At 39.5% G+C, this 19,810-nt stretch overlaps 1 protein-coding gene across 2 annotated transcripts in view; it reads left to right on the plus strand.

Moving 5' to 3' along the window:
• The window catches only part of pom121 (POM121 transmembrane nucleoporin), a 56,232-nt gene extending 36,422 nt beyond the window's left edge, over window positions 1–19,810 (plus strand). Inside the window, exons 12-14 of one of the 2 annotated variants that reach the window (XM_069910670.1) lie at window positions 2,480–2,518; window positions 17,803–17,919; window positions 19,564–19,810. In XM_069910670.1, the coding sequence (XP_069766771.1) occupies window positions 2,480–2,518; window positions 17,803–17,919; window positions 19,564–19,658 (251 nt within the window). In that variant the 3' untranslated portion in view covers window positions 19,659–19,810. The remainder of the gene's footprint in view (window positions 1–2,479; window positions 2,519–17,802; window positions 17,920–19,563) is intronic. The other variant, XM_069910671.1, reaches the window with a different exon arrangement.

Here is a 19,810-nt window from a genome sequence, read left to right on the forward strand (position 1 = left end):
ATCAAAATGGAAACAACAATTACAATACTAGGTTTTCTGTTCTACCTGGAAGTGATCTTTCAAGGTAGACATTTGATCAAAGTAAATATTCTGGGGCTAAAACAAGATGAATCTAAAGAGAGTAGAGTGAAATACTGATCAGAAAGTGTGTTGGTAGAGTTGGCTATAAATAGCCCTGTGGGTGAGTGGTAGAATCATTGGGAGAAACGTTTGCAGTTGATGTGTAAATGGCTCATTGGTCCACATTGGCTGATGATCGATCGATCTTCTGATGCTATTAACGGGTTCAAGGGAGCTAAATCTAGATAAATCACCAAGACCAAAGAATATGTATGCCAGGCTCTTAAAACAGAATAAGGGAACAATTCATGAAACAACTGAGAGACAGGGCAGCTGAAGGATTTAAAAGAACATTAAATTTCTCAGCTGGGAGTGTTTACAGGATATTCAGTGAGCCATGCAAAACTAATGTGATCTGCATTGATTTTTAGCAGAGTTTGATCAGAAAAGCAGAAGCTTTTGAAATCCATGACTTTCGATTCATAATTAGCTCACAGCAGAATGTAAAAACATTAATGACAATAATTGAAACACTCCCCAGTGCTCCTTAACTCAGTGATGTTTTGACTAATTCGGATCCATATCACAGGCTCAATTAAAATTATATGTGGAGCACTTGTGAATCCTAACATTTTGTGGTCTGTTTTGGTTGAAACTGGAGAACAAGCTTGTATGTTATTTTAAAGTTATCCTGATTTCCTTGTTTATGTCTTTACTTGTGTTGAGCTCAGTACTGTCAATCGTGGTTATTGCATTTGATGGTAACTAAGTCATTTTACTGGGTTTGGATTTTCATGCAGTTTGCTGTGATGAGAAAATTTTGTGATAGATTATATTCAAAAGATTAGGTGAATGTTTTGACATTAAAAAAAAATCAAAGTTTTTGTGGTTTCTTCATTATTCAAGCTTTAACAATGTGACTTTCTGCAAATTGAGTAAATTTGATTGGGGAAGGTTAGAAATGGATAAAATTACTAATTAATGCTCTGATGACCGGGAGCTGTATCCAACTTCACTGACAAATTGGTCCTAGAAAATGGCTAGAAAATTAGGTGGAATATTTTGGTGTTGAAAGAATAATGCAAATTTACTGGTGAAGGAAGATCAAAAGTTCAATCATGGCAGCTTCTTGGAACTTCCTTTTATGGAGTGGGTTATGTCTTTGGGATGTCCAATCTCACTAAAGTTTAGGAGTGAGGTACTGTAAAGCTTTTCGATTTCATTGAAATCAAACATTTCATTTTTCCCATTTAATCGCAGCAAGTTGAAATTAATCATTTTAATCTAACTTTTTAAAGATATTCAAAAATTGCTGGTGTGGGAAAAGAACAGAATTTAACTCCGATTATCTGATATCTGATTCTCCAAAATCCTCAGTTATAAACGACACTTTCCTTATTCTAATATATCCACATTTCAGAGTATCATCTTCCAAAAGCATGAGCTACGATATTCCAAATTTCGATCTCTTTAACAAATCAAACTCTGTGGCTGTTACTTTATGTAGCTTTAATTCATTGATAAAACAAATAAACATTTTGCATAGCTTGGCATTAAGACCGTCATAATGATGAATAACAAAGTATTTACTGTATAATTTTAGAGATATAAAATACATAAAAAGAATCTCAAATGAGGATATCCAAAGCAAATCAGAAATCCTCATTTATCCCAAATTTTTTGGAGCCGAACTGACTGGGGACCTCAGGCTCCCACTGGCAGCAGTGGTCCTAGGGCTCCCAGCACAAGTGGGGCCTCGGGGATTTGTTGGTGATTGGTGGTGGTCATCATTTTTTTTGGTGAAAGTTAAATATTTTTTAATGCTTAAAGTCTTGTTGTTTAAACACTCTTACAAATGATTTGCTGTTGCTTCTGGGCTGTTTTTAAAAAATGACCAGTTCTCCAAAAAAAATTTCCAAAATAAGGATTAGAGAAGCTTTTAAGTCTTTTTTTTCATCCGAAGGGTATTGCAATCTGGAAGGCATTAGCTGAGAAGGTGGTGCAGGTACTCTCACAAGACAAGCAATTGAATGCCAAAACGTCGTAGTCAATGGAAATGGGATTAGTACAGATAAATACTTGATGGTTGGTATGGACATGGTGGGCAAGGGTGCCTTTTTCTGCTGTCTCACTCTAGAATCATCTGGTATAGTTGTTACCAGATTCGCACGAAGCAGTTAATTTTACAGAATGCGATGGCTCAATTTGTCTGTTCCTCTAAAAACGTGACCTGCTTCATATTTTTATGGCGGTAAGATTGTATCCAATATATCTGCTTTTCAGCTTCATGAAAGAAAGCTATAATTGGGTTGAGGTCAGAGTTCACATCAGAGACTGAATACAATGAAGTACTTATTTAATTTGTAATTTAAATGAAAATAGATTGTTGCCGGTGACAGTCACCATTTTGTTTCATTAGGGTTCAACTTTGGAACTCCCAGTTTGAATTTTGGGACTGGTAAGTTCATGCAATGCTGCCATGTTCCTTCAGCTTTCGCTGCTCACTATTAGTTGCTTTCAAGCAATGGGAAGCATAAGCAAAAAGAAGTGTGCTTTGGAAGATTATTTTGACATATTTCTAACACCTCTGCTCTTTGCTCCAGCAAGGCCAAGTTGCTTAATAAATATGGCATAAATGTTTTTTTTTCTGAATTTACAAAACCTTAGCTGCTGCTTCAGCAGTTGCTTTTCACTAAACAAAGTTGCAAGTTCAGTTGTGCAGCCATATGAACCCATGATAGGATTAATATGAATACAAAAATATATTTTTCTTTTAATTATGCATTATTTTGGAAACACATATATTGTGTCGATATATTGGTTTTATTTGGATTATTATTTCAGATTTCCCTTACTGAATCATTAATTGTTCTAAATGGGTAATGTGAGGACAGACATGGTCAGATACTATCTTAAGATGTTTTTGGGGTTGATTACATTTTTAATTCCTTGGATAATAAAGCTCTATAGAGAGGCAGGCAAGGAAACAATGAAAAATCAGATACTGTCCTTGCCTGCCTGCATTGACATTAAGACGATAGTAGGCAAAGTCTGATTATCGAGTCAGTTTTACTTTGGCCCAACTTGTCGAGACCCAAGTTCTCTAGTTTATCCATCCCTCTAAACTTTTTCTATGCATGTGTCTGTTTTCTAATGTTTTTCAAATGTTACCATTGTTCTTACCTCCACCACTGCCTTTAGCAGCTCGTTCTATTTACCTACCATCTTTTGTGTGGGAAAACGGTTGCCCCTCCCGCTTTTATCTTTCACCTCTCACCTTAAAACTGCCCTTGTTTTTGCCTTTTCCCCAGGGTAGAGAATCTGACTACTATCTATGCTTCTCATGAATTTTTTATCATTTAGGTTTCCCCTTCAGCCTCTGGTGTTCCAGAGAGAGAAGTTCAGCATATCCAAACCTGCTGCGCTGATCCCAGAAATTTTCTTGCACTCAATCCAGCTTAATTATATATTTCTTATTATTATTGTTGGACCAGAACAGTACACAGTGTTCTCAGTGCGGTCTCTCCAACATGATGTACAGTTGAAACATGAATTCTCTTGACTGATGTACAAGACAGACATCTTCATCACCATTCTGTTTGGCTCTGTCACCCCTTTCAGAAAACTATGTACCTGTATGTACCCCTAATCTTTCTGTTCTGCAGCACTCTCCAGCGCCCAACCAAGTCCTGTCTAAGTTTGACTTGCCATAGTGCAACATTACACATTTGCCAGAGTTAAATTTCATCTGCCATTCCTTGGCTCACTTTTCCCGTTCATCTAGATCCTATTGTGATTTCAGATATAACCACCTTCATTGTCCACTATATCAGGAATTTTAGTGTTATCAGGAACATACTAAATCTACATTGTCATCCAAATGTTTAACGTAGATGACAAACTGGTGGATCCAGCACTCGTTCCTGTGGCACACCAAAGGTCACAGACCTCCAGTGTTGGAAACAACCTCAACCACCACCCTCTGACTCCTTCTAAGTCTAATTGGCCAGTTCACCCTGATCTGAGAATCCAAATCTTTTTTTCTTTGGCTTGGCTTCGCAGACGAAGATTTATGGAGGGGTAAATGTCCACATCAGCTGCAGGCTCGTTTGTGGCTGACAAGTCCAATGCGGGACAGGCAGACACGGTTGCAGCGGTTGCAGGGGAAAATTGGTTGGTTGGGGTTGGGTTTTTCCTCCTTTGTCTTTTGTCAGTGAGGTGGGCTCTGCGGTCTTCTTCAAAGGAGGTTGCTGCCCACCGAACTGTGAGGCGCCAAGATGCACGGTTTGAGGCGATATCAGCTCACTGGCGGTGGTCAATGTGGCAGGCACCAAGAGCTTTCTTTAGGCAGTCCTTGTACCTCTTCTTTGGTGCACCTCTGTCACAGTGGCCAGTGGAGAGCTCGCCATATAACACTATCTTGGGAAGGCGATGGTTCTCCATTCGGGAGACGTGACCTACCCAGCGCAGTTGGATCTTCAGCAGCTTGGATTTGATGCTGTCGGCCTCTGCCATCTCGAGTACTTCGATGTTAGGGATGAAGTCGCTCCAATGAATGTTGAGGATGGAGCGGAGACTACGCTGGTGGAAGCGTTCTAGGAGCCGTAGGTGATGCTGGTAGAGGACCCATGTTTCGGAGCCGAACAGGAGTGTGGGTATGACAATGGCTCTGTATATGCTAATCTTTGTGAGGTTTTTCAGTTGGTTGTTTTTCCAGACTCTTTTGTGTAGTCTTCCAAAGGCGCTATTTGCCTTGGTGAGTCTGTTGTCTATCTCGTTGTCGATCCTTGCATCCGATAAAATGGTGCAGCTGAGTTAGGTAAACTGGTTGACCGTTTTGAATTTTGTGTGCCCGATTGGGATGTGGGGGGGCTGGAAGTCATGGTGGGGAGCTGGTTGATGGAGGACCTCAGTTTTCTTCAGGCTGACTTCCAGGCCAAACATTTTGGCAGTTTCCGCAAAACAGGACGTCAAGCGCTGAAGAGCTGGCTCTGAATGGGCAACTAAAGCGGCATCGTCTGCGAAGAGTAGTTCACGGACAAGTTGCTCTTGTGTCTTGGTGTGAGCTTGCAGGCGCCTCAAATTGAAGAGACTGCCATCTGTGCGGTACCGGATGTAAACAGCGTCTTCATTGTTGAGGTCTTTCATGGCTTAATTCAGCATCATGCTGAAGAAGATTGAAAAGAGGGTTGGTGCGAGAACGCAGCCTTGCTTCACGCCATTGTTAATGGAGAAGGGTTCAGAGAGCTCATTGCTGTATCTGACCCGACCTTGTTGGTTTTCGTGCAGTTGGATAACCATGTTGAGGAACTTTGGGGGGCATCCGAGACGCTCTAGTATTTGCCAAAGCCCTTTCCTGCTCACGGTGTTGAAGGCTTTGGTGAGGTCAACAAAGGTGATGTAGAGTCCTTTGTTTTGTTCTCTGTACTTTTCTTGGAGCTGTCTGAGGGCAAAGACCATGTCACTAGTTCCTCTGTTTGTGCGAAAGCCGCACTGTGATTCTGGGAGAACATTTTCGGCGACACTAGGTATTATTCTATTTAGGAGAATCCTAGCGAAGATTTTGCCTGCAATGGAGAGCAGCGTGATTCCCCTGAAGTTTGAGCAGTCTGATTTCTTGCCTTTGTTTTTGTACAGGGTGATGATGATGGCATCACGAAGGTCGTGAGGCAGCTTTCCTTGGTCCCAGCATGAAAAACTCATGCAGTTTGGCATGCAGAGTTTTGCCGCCAGCCTTCCAGACCTCTGGGGGAGATTCCATCCATTCCTGCTGCTTTGCCACTTTTCAGTTGTTCAATTGCCTTATATGTCTCTTCCCGGGTGAGGACCTCATCCAGCTCTAGCCTTAGGGGCTGTTGAGGGAGCTGGAGCAGGGCGGATTCTTGGACTGAGCGGTTGGCACTGAAAAGAGATTGGAAGTGTTCTGACCATCGGTCGAGGATAGAGATCTTGTCGCTGAGGAGGACTTTGCTGTCTGAGCTGCGCAGCGGGCTTTGGACTTGGGGTGAGGGGCCGTACACAGCCTTTAGAGCCTCGTAAAAAAACCCCTGAAGTCGCCAATGTCCGCGCTGAGCTGGGTTTGTTTGGCGAGGCTAGTCCACCACTCATTTTGGATCTCCCGGAGTTTGCGCTGAAGATGGCTGCATGCGCGACGGAAGGCTTGTTTCTTCTCTGGCCAGGATGGCTTTGTAAGGTGAGCCTGGTGGGCAGCTCGCTTCTTTGCCAGCAGCTCCTGGGTTTCCTGGCTGTTTTCGTCGAACCAGTCCTTGCTTTTCCTGGAGGAGAAGCCCAGTACCTCTTCAGTGCATTGCAGTATGGTAGTCTTCAGCTGATCCCAGAGGGTTTCAGGGGACGAGTCCGTGAGGTGGATTGCATCCTCGAGCTTTGCTTTGAGGTTTGCCTGGAAGTTACCTCTCACTTCGTCTGACTGCAGGTTTCAACATTGAACCTCTTTCTGGGGGCTTTACTGTTCCTGGACTTTGGCTTGAAGTGAAGGTTGAGCTTGCAGTGAACCAGCCGGTGGTCAGTGTGGCATTCCGTCCTGGGCATGACCCTGGTGTGGAGCACATCTCGCTTGTCTCTTTCTCGCACCAGGACGTCGTCCAGGAGGTGCTAATGTTTGGATCGGGGATGCATCCAGGTAGTCGCATGGACATGATCCAGTCCGAGTGGCCTGTTGGGAGGTTTTCGAGTTTGGAGGCAATGGAGTTCTTGACCATGAAGCCTACACCAGATAGGCGGCGTTAATCCATAGGCTTGCCAGACCAGTAGAGTGTGTAGCCCGCGCCGTGTTCTTGGAGGCTGCCTACATCTGCAAGGCGGACTTCACTGAGAGCGGCTATGTCAATGTCAAGTCAAATATCAACAACAAAATATACATACAGGTACACAATCCTTTTTCTGGACATCTAAAATCCGGAAAGCTCCAAAATCCAGCAAGTGGGGAGAGAGATGGCAGCACGAGTCAGGCAATTGGGTGGGGAGATTGAGAGCACGAGTCTGGTGGGCGAGTGTCCCGCAGCGCGAGTCAGACGATGGGGGGGTGAACCGGCAGCGCGAGTCGGGTGATGGGTGGGGGGAAGAAGAGACCGGCAGCACGATTGGAAGGGGGTGGGGGTGTATGCGGCAGTACAATTTGGGTGGGCTTAAATCTGGCTTTCCTAAATCCGGAAAAAACTGAAATTCGGAACACACTGTCCCCCAAGGGTTCTGGATAAAGGATGGTGTACCTGAATAACCCAAACCTCATGCAATGGTGTTGTCCAGCAAGGGAGTCCAATTGCCTGCACTTGTGTTCATTGGCATGCCAAGATCAAATTATTTACCATAAACAATCTGGGGCTGGCATTTGGGCAAAAATAATTAACTAAATACAGGAAACTGTCAGAAAATAGTTATACAGAGAGTGGATCTCTCCCTGAGTTCCCAAAACTATCCATCTATCTACAGAACATGTCAGCAATGTGCCAGAATACTCTACATGTGGCTGGATCAAAAATTCCAGTTGTTCAAAGTCAGAACAAAGCAAAATTGTGGTGCCTTGGTCATCATCCCAAACATTCATTCCCTCCTCTGTAGGTATATCATTACACTGTATGTCATCTACAAAATGCACTGAATTACTAGCCTTGGCTAATTGCTCACTAGCTCTTTGAGAGGAATTTAGCAGGAGCAGTATTAATAGCATTTCCTAAGACCTGAAAATAGATAAATCAAAATAAGATGACAGTATTGCAGTAGCCATTATGGGATTATCATCACCGAAGTGAAATGAGGAAAGATTACAGAAACTAAGACTGTAGTCCTGAGAATTAAGGAACGTTACATCTGGTTTGATTTAAATTTTCAAGCTATTAAAGGGAGTTGAATGGGTAGATTGTGTTTCTGCAATGATGTTCTCTCAAGTGGTGTAATCAAACAAAACAGGCTAAGCCAGTGCTTTCAGAATCCTCGATGTGCTCCATGGATGTTGCCTGGAATGGTCTGCAATTGGTACCAGATCCGATGAGATTTGAGAGATTATGGTTAATCAAACACTTTAAGAAATATAAGAGTCAATCACAGATAAATGATGATCACATTTGGAGTTTGCACTGAGGATTTTGTTAATGTACACTATATTGCCTGTCATTGAATTGTTTATTTCAGATTACGAATGTAAGGAAAACAGAAGTAGGCCAATTGATTGCTCATGCCTGCTCTTCTAGTCAATACAATCACAACTTATCTTTTCTCTCTGCACCACTTCTCTGCACAATACCATATCCCAGTGCGCCATAATCATTCAAAAATCGAGCAATCTCTGGTTTGGGTATTCTTGGCAACTGAGCCTCCACAGCACTATTGGATGAATTGTTTATATGGACCATGAAGGCTGAGAGTTTTTTTGGATTTTGAGAATGGAAGGTAACCTGATAAGCCTTGATCTGATTGAAATAAAAACACAAAAAGCTGGAAATATACAACAGGTTGGGCCCCATCAGTGGAAGGAAAAATAGAGGTTAATCCTTCATCAACAATTTTTTAAAAATGTATTTGTGGCAGTTCTGGGGCATTAGCAATTTGCTTTGTCTCTGTTAGTACTTCATCTGCTGAAGATTTCAGACATTGTTAAAATGTCAAACCACTTTTACTCAAAGCAGAAAAAATAATTCTATCTTGCAAGGAATAGCCTGTGACTTGTGAAGATACCAATTTAGTTTTAAAAGCTATTGTTGAGACAGATGCTCTGTTTAACTTTTTAAAAATATGTTCTTTAGGTTTTAAGAAAATACAGAAAATAGGACTCAATTATAATAACAATAATACATTGAATATAAAATCATAGTAAAACATTCATAAGGTCCAAAAAAAATAAAAAAGGAAAGGAGAGCCCCTCTTCTCCCAGAGCCCCCTTTCCCAGATTTAAAAGAAGGTAAAAAGAAACTAGAAAAGAAAAAGCAACAGGAGCAAAGTTCAACATCATTTTAAAAGAATTAAATTTCTAATAAGGAGTATACGAATTGACAAATTTTTTTTTAAATTATACCATCTGGGCATTTAAGTAATCTAAATATGGTTGCCAAATTTTGACAAACACTCTATCTATTCCTAAGACTGTAAGTAATCTTCTGAAGGGGAACACAACTTTGCACTTCCATGCTTTAACATAGAAAATCGGAATTCCATGTTACTGCTATACATTTCCTGATTATTGTCAACACAATGGTAATAAATTTAGATTTACGGCTAGAGAAGTGAACTTTTATAACTACCAAGTTCCCCAGAAGAAACCACACCTAAAACACCGATCAGAAAATTCTGCTTTATTTTTATGTATTTTTTGAGGTGGGACTCTGTTTAACTTCAAAGAATTAAACCGTTTGTTGATTGAGAGATTCCGCCTACTGTTTGAGCAGCATATTATTTGCACCATCATGCCAAATGGCTTCTTCACTCCCCTATCCACCAGGTTGCATTTTTTAGAGAGCTATGTCTTCGTGCTCTGCTGAGGTCCCTGCAGCATTTTGTATGCCAAAGTTCATGCCAGGATTAAATTGCATCTGCTCGTTCTCCACCCAACTTTCCTGCGTATCTATGTCCCTCGATAACATAAGACCACCTTTTTTGCATTCTGTTTTTGCTTTTTCATCATACTTGCTCATTAGCCCATATACATTGTCATTCTAAGTCATTTATATGTCTGACAAACAACACAAGTCCCAGCACAAATCCATCACTTTGCTGGTGATGAAAGAGCCAGCCAGTTTAATATAACCGTGGAGCAGTTAGGCCATTACCCTGAAGGTCTCTGCTGGTGTCCAAATACTTTTTTCCTGCCTCTACCAACCTTCCAAGCCTTTATTAGAAGCTCATCCTTTGATCTCTTCTTTCAAATCTGTGCCTCGTTGTTTGACGTTTTGCTAAAGGAATATTCTATTTTCAGCAGCTTGATGCTATCTTCATCTGCCTCCTATCTCAAATAAAACAACCCCAGTCCTGGAGCCTTGGAAACCTCTTCGGCAACCTCTTTTCTGCATCTTTCCAGTCCTATGGTGACCAGAACTGTAAACACTGTAACTTTCTTCCCTGAGAATGGGTTTGTGTGTGGCTTGGTGTGCTTTCAGAACCCCACTTTGCATGGTAATCTTTGCTGTCCTTGTAGCTGATGAAGACACTGGACTTCTGTTTCTGCTCGGCCCTCTATTCAGGCAGCTGAACTGTCCTTTTTTTTCCTCCTGATCAGTTGTAATCGGGTGTCTTGGCTGTCAGTATCTGATACTCATGGGTGTCTGATTTGACAAACCTATCTGGAGCTTAGTGATCAAGCTAATTAATGTCTGATGTAACCTCTAGTCTGGTCTGCTTCAGCAAACGAGGAAAAGCTTTTTATCTACCCGTTAACCCGTGACCTGCTAATGATATGATCTATGAATATACTCTCCAATTTCCTGCTTCTTTTCACATTCATCAATATCAACTCATTTGTTATGTAATCTTGGCTTGTTTTATTTTTCTAAGTTAATTCATTCTTTGGCTGCAAATGTCGGTCATTTCAGGCCGAAATTAGTTTAAAAAAAATTTTTCATACTGTGAGCCATATCAACCAAAATATATACAACGTATCTCATTAAATTTACACAGTGGCCTTTTTCCCCCCCTCCCTCCCCTCTACCCAACCCCCTCCAATACCCATGAACATTCACCATCTACAATACAATAAAACCATAAAACAATATTTTCACACAAAGGAAAATAAACCAGAAAAATGCGTCATCTATTTATTACACACTGAATCTAGTCATTCTGTCTTACCATTTTCATTCTCATTTTAGGAGATGGAGGTTGTTGGCAAGCTCTCTCTGATATGCTCCATGTATGTTTCCCAAATTTGTTCAAACATTGTCACTTTATTTTTTAAATTGTATGTTATTTTTTTCCAATGGAATACATTTATTCATTTCCATGTACCATTGCTGTATACTCAGGCTCTCTTCCATTTTCCAAGTTGACATTATACATTTTTTTTGCTATCGCTAAGGCTATCATAATGAATTTTTTTTTTGCACTTTATCCAATTTGAGGCTTAATTCTCTAATCCTTATGTTACTTAAAAGAAATATCTCTGGTTTTTTTGGTATGTTATTTTTTGTAATTTTATTTAGTATCTGATTTAATTCTTCCCAAAACATATTTATTTTCGTACATGCCCAAGTTGCATGTACTGTTGTTCCCATTTCCTTCTTACAGTGAAAACATCTATCTGATAATGTTGAATCCCATTTTATACTGTATCATGCATAACCTTGTGTTCATTGTATTCTTCATAGTTCCAGAGCATAACTTTTCCCATACTTCATTTTTTATCTTTATGTTTAGATCTTTTTCCCACTTCTGCTTAGGTTTATAGTTTATTTCATTTTCCTTCTCTTGCAGCTTAATGTACATGTTGGTTATAAATCTTTTGATTATCTTTGTGTCTGTAATCACATATTCAAAGCTGCTTCCTTCAGGTAATCTCAAGCTGTTTCCCAATTTATCCTTTAAATACACTTTCAATTGATGATATGCAAACATTGTACCATGAGTTATTCCATATTTGTACTTCAAATGTTAATAAGTTATTTCCCAATAAACAGTTTTCTATTCTTTTGATTCCTTTTCTCTTCCATTCTCTAAAGGAAAGGTTGTCTATTGTAAAAGGGATTAGCGGATTTTGTATCAATAGTAATTTTGGTATTTGATCATTCCTTTTTTTTCCTTTCTAAGTGGATCTTCTTCCATGTATTAAATAAATGATGCAATACTGGTGAGTTTTTATATTGCACCAGCTTTTCATCCCACTTATAAAGTATATGTTCTGGTACCTTTTCCCCTATTTTATCTAGCTCTACCTAGTCCAGTCTGGATTTTCCCTTGTCTCGTAAAAATCTGATAAATACCTCAATTGTGCGGTTCTATAATAATTTCTAAAATTTGGTAACTGTAAACCACCTTGATTATACCTCTCTGTTAATTTATCTAACGATACCCTTGGATTCCTCCCTTTCCACAAGAATTTCCTTATTATTCTCTTTAGTTCCTTAGAGTTTTTCTGTTAAGGGAATTGGTAATGTTTGAAATAAGCACTGTATCCTTGGAAACACAATCATTTTGATGCAGTTTACCCTCCCTATCAACGTTAGCAGTAATTCTTTCCATTGTTCTAAGTCTTCCTGCAATTTCTTTATTAGTGGCTGATAATTTAGTTTGTACAAGTGGCTTAAGTTATTATCTCACCTGATCCCTAGGTATCAGATTGCTTGTGCTTGCCATTTAAATGGTGATTCTTTTTAAAATTCTGTATAGTCTGCGTTACTCATTGGCATCACTTCACTTTTAATTGCATTGATCTTGTACCCTGATATTTCTCCATATTCCTTCAATTTCTTATGTAATTCTTTTACTGATACCTCTGGTTCTGTTAGGTATACTATGATGTCATCTGCAAGTAAAATGATTTTGTACTCCTTTATTTTTATCCCTTTTATTTTCTATTCTTATCAGTTCTGCCAAAGATTCTATTGCTAAGGCAAACAGTTGAGGTGGGGGGGGGGAAATAGTGGACATCCCTGTCTAGTTAACCTACTTAATTTAAAGTGACTCCATGCGTATCCATTTACTGTTACCTTCGCCAATGGTCCATTGTACAATGCTTTAATCCAATTTATATATTTTTCTGGTAGATTCAATTACTGTAAAACTTTAAATAAGTAATTCCACTCTACTCTGTCAAAGGCTTTTTCTCTGTCTAGAGCAACACCCAGTGTGGGTTTCTTATTTCCTTGCCAAGCCACACACAAACTTACTAGATTAATAAGTTTGCAGACATTGTCCACTGTTCGTCTTTTCTTAATAAATCCTGTTTGATCTTGTTTTACTATTTTAGGTCCACATTCGGCCAATCTGTTTGCTAATAATTTCGCTATTATCTTATAGTCTGAGTTGGGTAGAGATATTGGTCTATATGATGCTGGTGTTAGTGGATCCTTCCCCGTCTTTGGTTACTGTAATTATTGCTATCTTACGTGAATCTGGGAAGTTTTGTGTTTCTTCTTTCTGGTTCATTACTTCCAGGGGAGGAGGAATTAATAACTCTTTAAATTTTTTATAAAATTCTATTGGAAATCCATCCTCTCCTGGTGTTTTATTGTTCAGTAGTTTTTTAATAAAACCATTTGAAATAGAGGAAGTACAGGATACATTAAAAAAAACTCTTGTTCCTCTTGTTGAAATTTTGGCAGTTTAACTTTAGCTAAAAATTCTTCTATTTTATCATCTTTCCCCTCGTTCTCAGTTTGATACAATTATTTATAAAATTCCTTAAAATTTTCATTAATCTCTGTTGGATTATATGTCATTTGTTTGTCTTTTTCCTTGATGCCAGTCTTGTTTTTTAGCTTGTTCTAAGTTCCCAGGCTAATATTTTTTTCTCCCAGTTCGTAATACTTTTGCTTTGTTTTCATCATGTTCTTCTCCACCTTTTACGTTTGTAATGTTTTGTATTAAATTTTTTTGTCTGCCAGTTCTCTCCTTTTCATTATATCATCCCTTTATACTAATTCGTTTTCTGTACTTACTATCTCCCTTTCCAACTGCTCTATTTCCTGATTGTAATCCTTTTTCATCTTAGTCACATAACTTATTATCTGCCTTCTAATGAAGGCTTTCATTGCGTCCCATAATATAAATTTGTCTTTCACTGATCCTGTGTTTATTTCAAAATATGTTTTAATTTGGCATTCAATAAATTCACTAAATTCCTGTCTTTTAAGTAGCATGGAGTTTAACCTCTATCTATATGTTCTTGGTGGGATGTCCTCCAGTTCTATTGCTAATAATAGGGGTGAATGATCTGATAGTAGTCTAGCTTTGTATTCAGTTTTCCTAACTCTCCCTTGAATATGGGCTGACAACAAAAACATATCAATCCTTGAGCAAGTTTTGTGCCTACTCGAATAATGTGAAAATTCCTTCTCTCTTGGGGGTTGCCTCCTCCATATATCCATAAGTTTAATTTACTGCATTGATTTAACCACAAATTTGGCTACTTCATTCTTTTTACTTGTCTTTTGTCCAGTTTTTATCTGACATTCGGTCCAAATTAAGGTTAAAATCCACTCCTATCAATATATTTCTTTGTGTGTCTGCAATCTTCAAAAAAATATCCTGCATAAAACTTTTGATCCTCCTCATTAGGTGCGTATATATTGAGCAAATTCCAAAATTCTTAGTATATCTGACACTTTATCATTGCATACCTCCCTGCTGGATCTATTATTTCCTCCTCTATTTTGATTGGTACATTTTTGTTAATTAGTATGGCTACTCCTCTAACTTTTGAATTATAGGATGCTGCCGTTACGTGCCCTACCCAGTCTCTCTTTAGTTTATGTTCTGCTTCAGTTAGATGTGTTTCCTGTAGAAATGTTATATCTATTTTTTCCTTCTTCAATAAATTCAGTACCCTCTTCCTTTTAATTTGGTTATGTATTCCATTAATGTTTATAATCATATAGTTCAACATGGCCATCTTGTATCTTGCATACATCTCTTTTCCACTTCTTTGCCACCTCTTAGTTTTCTCTTATTACACTTAATGTACGACAACACATATAAGATATAAAGTACCCCCGCAGTTCCCACATCCACTAATACCTTAACCCCAAAAGTCCCTCCCCCCCCCTTTTTCAGTTGCCCCATATCCCTTGCCGGGCAACCACAACTCCCCTTTCCATTTGGGTTGCGATCTTGTTTGCAGCGTCAACTGATTTTGCAGTGACAGTTATTCCCCCTCTACCCAGTCCTCTCCAGAAAACACTTTTTTTTAAAACACATAACAAAGCTCTCTCCTCTTTCCCCCCCCCCCCACTCCCTTTCTTCCCTTCGCTTTTCCTGCTTTAGTTCTTTACATTTACATTGTTTTTACATCTTCATATATACTTTATCGCTGTTCTTAATTCATTTTACATCTCTTCTCCTGTCCTGCAAACATTCTACAAATTCTTGCACTTTCTCTGGATCCGAGAACAGTCAGTTTTGCTCCCCAGGTATAAATATTTTAAGCACGGCTGGATATCTTGATATGAATTTGTAACCTTTTTTCCATAAAGTTGATTTCACTGTATTAAATCCCTTCCTCCTCTTTAAGAGTTCAAAACTTATGTCTGGGTTAAAAAATATTTTTTGACCCTTGTATTCCAATGGGTTATTATCTTCTCTAATTTTATTCCTTGCCCGTTTCAGTATATTTTATCTTGTCGTTAATATCAAAAATTTCACTAAGATTTTTTGATGTGCCTGTGAGCTAATGCTCTGTGTTCCCTTTCTATTTCTTCCTGCATTTTGTTGTTCCCAGGACCTTCAGGACCTTCAGGATCCATCCTTTTATAAATTCCTTCTTCACCTTCCTTCAGGCCCACTATTTTTATGTTGTTTCGCCTACTATAATTTTCCAACATATCAGATTTCTGAGATAACAACTCTTGTATCTCTTTAATTATTTTGTCACTTTCTTCCAATTTTTCTCTTAAGTCATTCACTTCCATTTCTACAGCCGTTTCCCGCTCTTCCACACTGTACTCTTTTCCCTATTTCTGTCATTACCAGTTCTAACCTTTGCATTTTATTTTCTGTTCTTTTCATTTTCCTTTTAATTGCATTAAACTCTAGTGATCTCATTTGTTCTTCAAAAAAGACTTTATCTATATTCTGTTCATCAGTTTTACCTTTTATTTCTCTTTGTCCATCAGTTTTACCTTCTATTTCTCTGTGAAGATCTTGGTCTTCTTCCTCTTCTGTGTCTGTATCTGTGTTTGTGTCTTCTTCTCTGTTTTTCCTGATGAGCTGCTTGTATCTCTTTGTTGGGCCTCTTCTTGCTGTTCCTTCCCTCTTGGGCTGCTCGTCTGTTGTGCTTCTTGACATTGGTCTTCTTGTCGATCTTCCCTCCATCTGTCTTCCACAACTGTTTTGTTGCACCCTCTTCTTCTGCTCTCTTCTTTATCCTCCAGCTGAGAGCCCTGGTGTCAGGCATCTCTCAGCTGGTTGGTCTGTGACAGCCCACTCCTCTGCTGAGCCCCCCTCCTGCCGGTGTCCTCTTTCTCCTCTGATTGCACACTTTTGTTTGGCTCCGAGAGCCATTTTTGTAGCAACCCTACAGGGCAGGTACTGACCTCAAGGGTCGGGTGTTCCTCGTCACCACGGCATCTTGTTCCTTCCTGCCGGTAAGGCCTTCTTCCTTCTTGTCTAGCAACTTTTTAACTTTTTTTTCCAGCTGTTCTTACTTTCTCCTTGGAAGCCATCTTCTTTCTCTTCATCTTCTATTTCTTGTACTTTATTTCTGTTATGCTTTACTTTTTCCTGACTTTTTTCTATTTTCCTGGAGAGGGCTGGTTTTCCCGACTGGCCTCTACTCCATCACGTGACTCCTCTGAAATGAGACGTTTTGATACTGAAGCTTTTTCCACTGAAGTTAAGAGAGAAAAAAAAACTGGAGGACATGGGCTAAGGGTGAATGTGGGAAAAGTTAAAATGGAACATTAAGGGGAACTTCACACCGAGTGGTAGGAGTGTGGAATGAGCTGCCAACTGAATTGTTAAACACGGGCTCAGTTTTGATCTTCAATAAAAATTTGGACAGGTACGTGGATGAGGAGAGGTATGGAGGGATATTGTCCAGGAGCAGGTCAGAGGGACAAAGCAGAATAATAGTTTGGCACATACCGAAGGGCCTGTTTCTATGCTATGGTGTTCTATGAATGTTTAGAATTATCCACCCAGCCTGGTGAGAATTTACATATGCCTTCAAGGAAGAAGTGGTTAAAATTTTGGACATGAGTGAAATCATGAGATCAATAGAAGTGTGATTATTTTGAAGAAGGGAATAAATAACTGGAGAAAATTTAGTGAAACTTTAAAGTTGGCAATTTATGGAAGTTGTCTTTGTCAAAAACCAAGATTCAAAATTTCTTGTCATTGACATAAATACACAACTTTTGTAAACTTTTGCTTGATGTACAAAGGTGCCACTAGCCCAGCATCTCCACCAATAAGAGAAGCAACATAAGAGAAAGAGGAGCACAAGAGTCCCTTCAGAGACGCAGAATGTCCATGGATTCTCCTGCCTTCCCACAACCTCTGTAGCCGCATGGTCTCCTATTCCTTCCCATAGCGAACCCGAGCTCCTACTTTGAATCTGATTCAGGAAGCTGCAAATACCTGAGACCCTTCTGTAGCCCTTTTTCCCATCTGTGACCTCACAAATCACATTCCTGATTCTATTATCTGGCTCCAGTAGCCCACAGCTTGATGTAAGTCCTTGATCCTCCAAACCCCTCACTTGTCCACTGCCATGGTCAATGCCCTGTAAGATCTTCTCCTGGGTTTCTCCTCAACTTGCAGGTGGCTGGGTGTTCTTTCCCTCTGGTCTTCTGCACTGGTCATTGATCCCCAGTAACCTGCATTTCTCATGGTCTGCTGGTAAGCATGAGCATTGCCATCTTGGATATGGACATCTGTGGGTTTTCTGATGTTTAAAAGCAGAACACTGCCAACCACTTCTACAGGCTGTTTGGCATAATGACTGGAGTCAGACCCCGTGGAGGAGTGCTGTGACTCTGCTCCCCCACTTCCCATGGGTTCACACCAGTGGCAAAGGTGCCAACATTTTTTAAGCCAAAATACTCATGACTGTTTATGTACCTATTTCTCCTGTAATCCTTCCAGGGAGCACTGCACTTGGATTTGGGCAGAGTACTCCAAGTGCAAACTTTTCCTTTGGGACCACTAGTACTCCAGCATCAAACTTTGGGAGTCCAGGAGCAGGCGCAGCATCAGCATTTGGTATGGAAATTGACTTTTTGTGTGTAAATACGAATGGTTGTCTGATTGACTTTCTCTGTTTTGTGTATTTTGTGCTTTAGTGAGGAAATAAAGAAGATACTGCAAAATTAATGGTCGTTTAATCTTCAATCTGCTGGATTACCAGTACAGAAAATTCATCATACATCAGATGATTAGATAGTGTAGCTCTAAATATTAATTTAGTGGAGCTGTAAAAATTAATTTAATGGCCAATGTTGTTTGAGTGGATCTGTTTCACTGAATGTCATGATTTACTTGTCTGATGTGTGACCATCATTTCTGGGAGAACACATTTGTGTTCTCTGCAGAACAGACATTTAGCTTTCCAAGCTTGCTACATCCTCACCTAATGAAAAATAAAGTGAAGGGAATATCACTTTGCATGTGTCCAGAAATTTCAAAGCTATTGGGGGAATCAGAAATGTCAAGATCTGGTTCCACTGGTAATTGTTGGCTTTCTAGAGGTTCTGCAGAAGATGATGTCCTATTGAACTACTACTCTACTAAGTGGTGCAGATTTGATGCAATTGAGTGTCTTAAATTAGTTTAGAAGGTTGTTTAAATAAAACACATCGGTAAAAGAAAGCATGGGTTGGAACAGTATATCTTTTGGTTTTAAATCCATGTGTGAGTGCACCTTATTAGGGTTCGTTTGGTCAGTTTTTCATTTTGTATATATTTTAATTGCAAAGGTGGGATTTACTTTTGTTCTTTTGATTATTAATCTTGAACCAGACCACGGTGCTCCCTTATTCCTTCAGGTAGAAATCCAAGCCTGACGAATCCTTGGAAAATTCTTTTATTCAAGGAGCACATCACAATGATATTTAAACTGTCAGAGATGAGGACATCTCAAATTATCCTGTTGTCAATCAATTCATCCATATCCTAAGGGTTCAAAGACCTGCAGAGCTGAGCAAACAAAATGGTTAAACCAGGCAGAATAAGTGTCATTTAGAACTTTGATGCTACTGTAGTACTTCAGTAGGCATGCCGCTTCTCTGGCAGGCTTTTTGGAAGGGAGACAGGTAAAATTGAATGTTAATTCATGTTGAGTTTGTGGTGAAACTCTGAATGATAGATTCAGTTGAAGTACCGGCAATCCTCCACTTTTAAAATAAAAACAGACGTAAAATGGTGCTGTGACAGGAGAAACTTGCCGTGCAGGAAACTTTGGCCAGATTTATTTTTTAGAAAAATTATACATTGTGATAATCCTTACAGATTATAGATGAGAAGATTTGTACTTTTTGATGTTTATGGTTCTCAGATTGTTGCAACATGTCCAATAGCGTATGTCTGTCTCACTGTGCGTGGAAGTTCAAAAATCAAACAGCATCATCTCTTTGAATTCACTCAATGGGCCAAATATTCAAATGCTGACCAGCAAAAACAAAACTGCTGAAATGTTTATGGAAGGGAAAAGTGATGCTTGGATTGCTTTGTCTGTCCACCTATTCTCTCTTTTTCTCTGCCTGCTTCCCTCCCTTTGATAGTACAGTTATGCCATGTTGAAAGCACTTCCCCTGTAATCATTTGTACCGTTGCAATCATTTTATATGCGTAGGTGTGGTATTTGTTTCCTCCTATTATTAACAGTCTATCATCAATTCTCTTTCCCAGCTGCCACACCATCCTTTTCTATAGGAGCTGGATCTCGATCGACTGGAGGCAGACAGAGACTGCAGGCTAGACGGCAACACGTACGGAAGAGATAGACCTTTGGGAATGTGAATAATGCAAATGAACATTGCGCATTGACTGACTATTCCGAAAAAAATGACCACTTTTTACTTTCGTACCCTAAACACCACCAGTCGTGATGTGCAAGCAACTGACCTCAAAAGATGAGAATATATACTTGAGAAAA

This window comes from Narcine bancroftii, chromosome 14, assembly GCF_036971445.1.
Source record: "Narcine bancroftii isolate sNarBan1 chromosome 14, sNarBan1.hap1, whole genome shotgun sequence".
Taxonomy (NCBI): Eukaryota; Metazoa; Chordata; class Chondrichthyes; order Torpediniformes; family Narcinidae; genus Narcine; species Narcine bancroftii.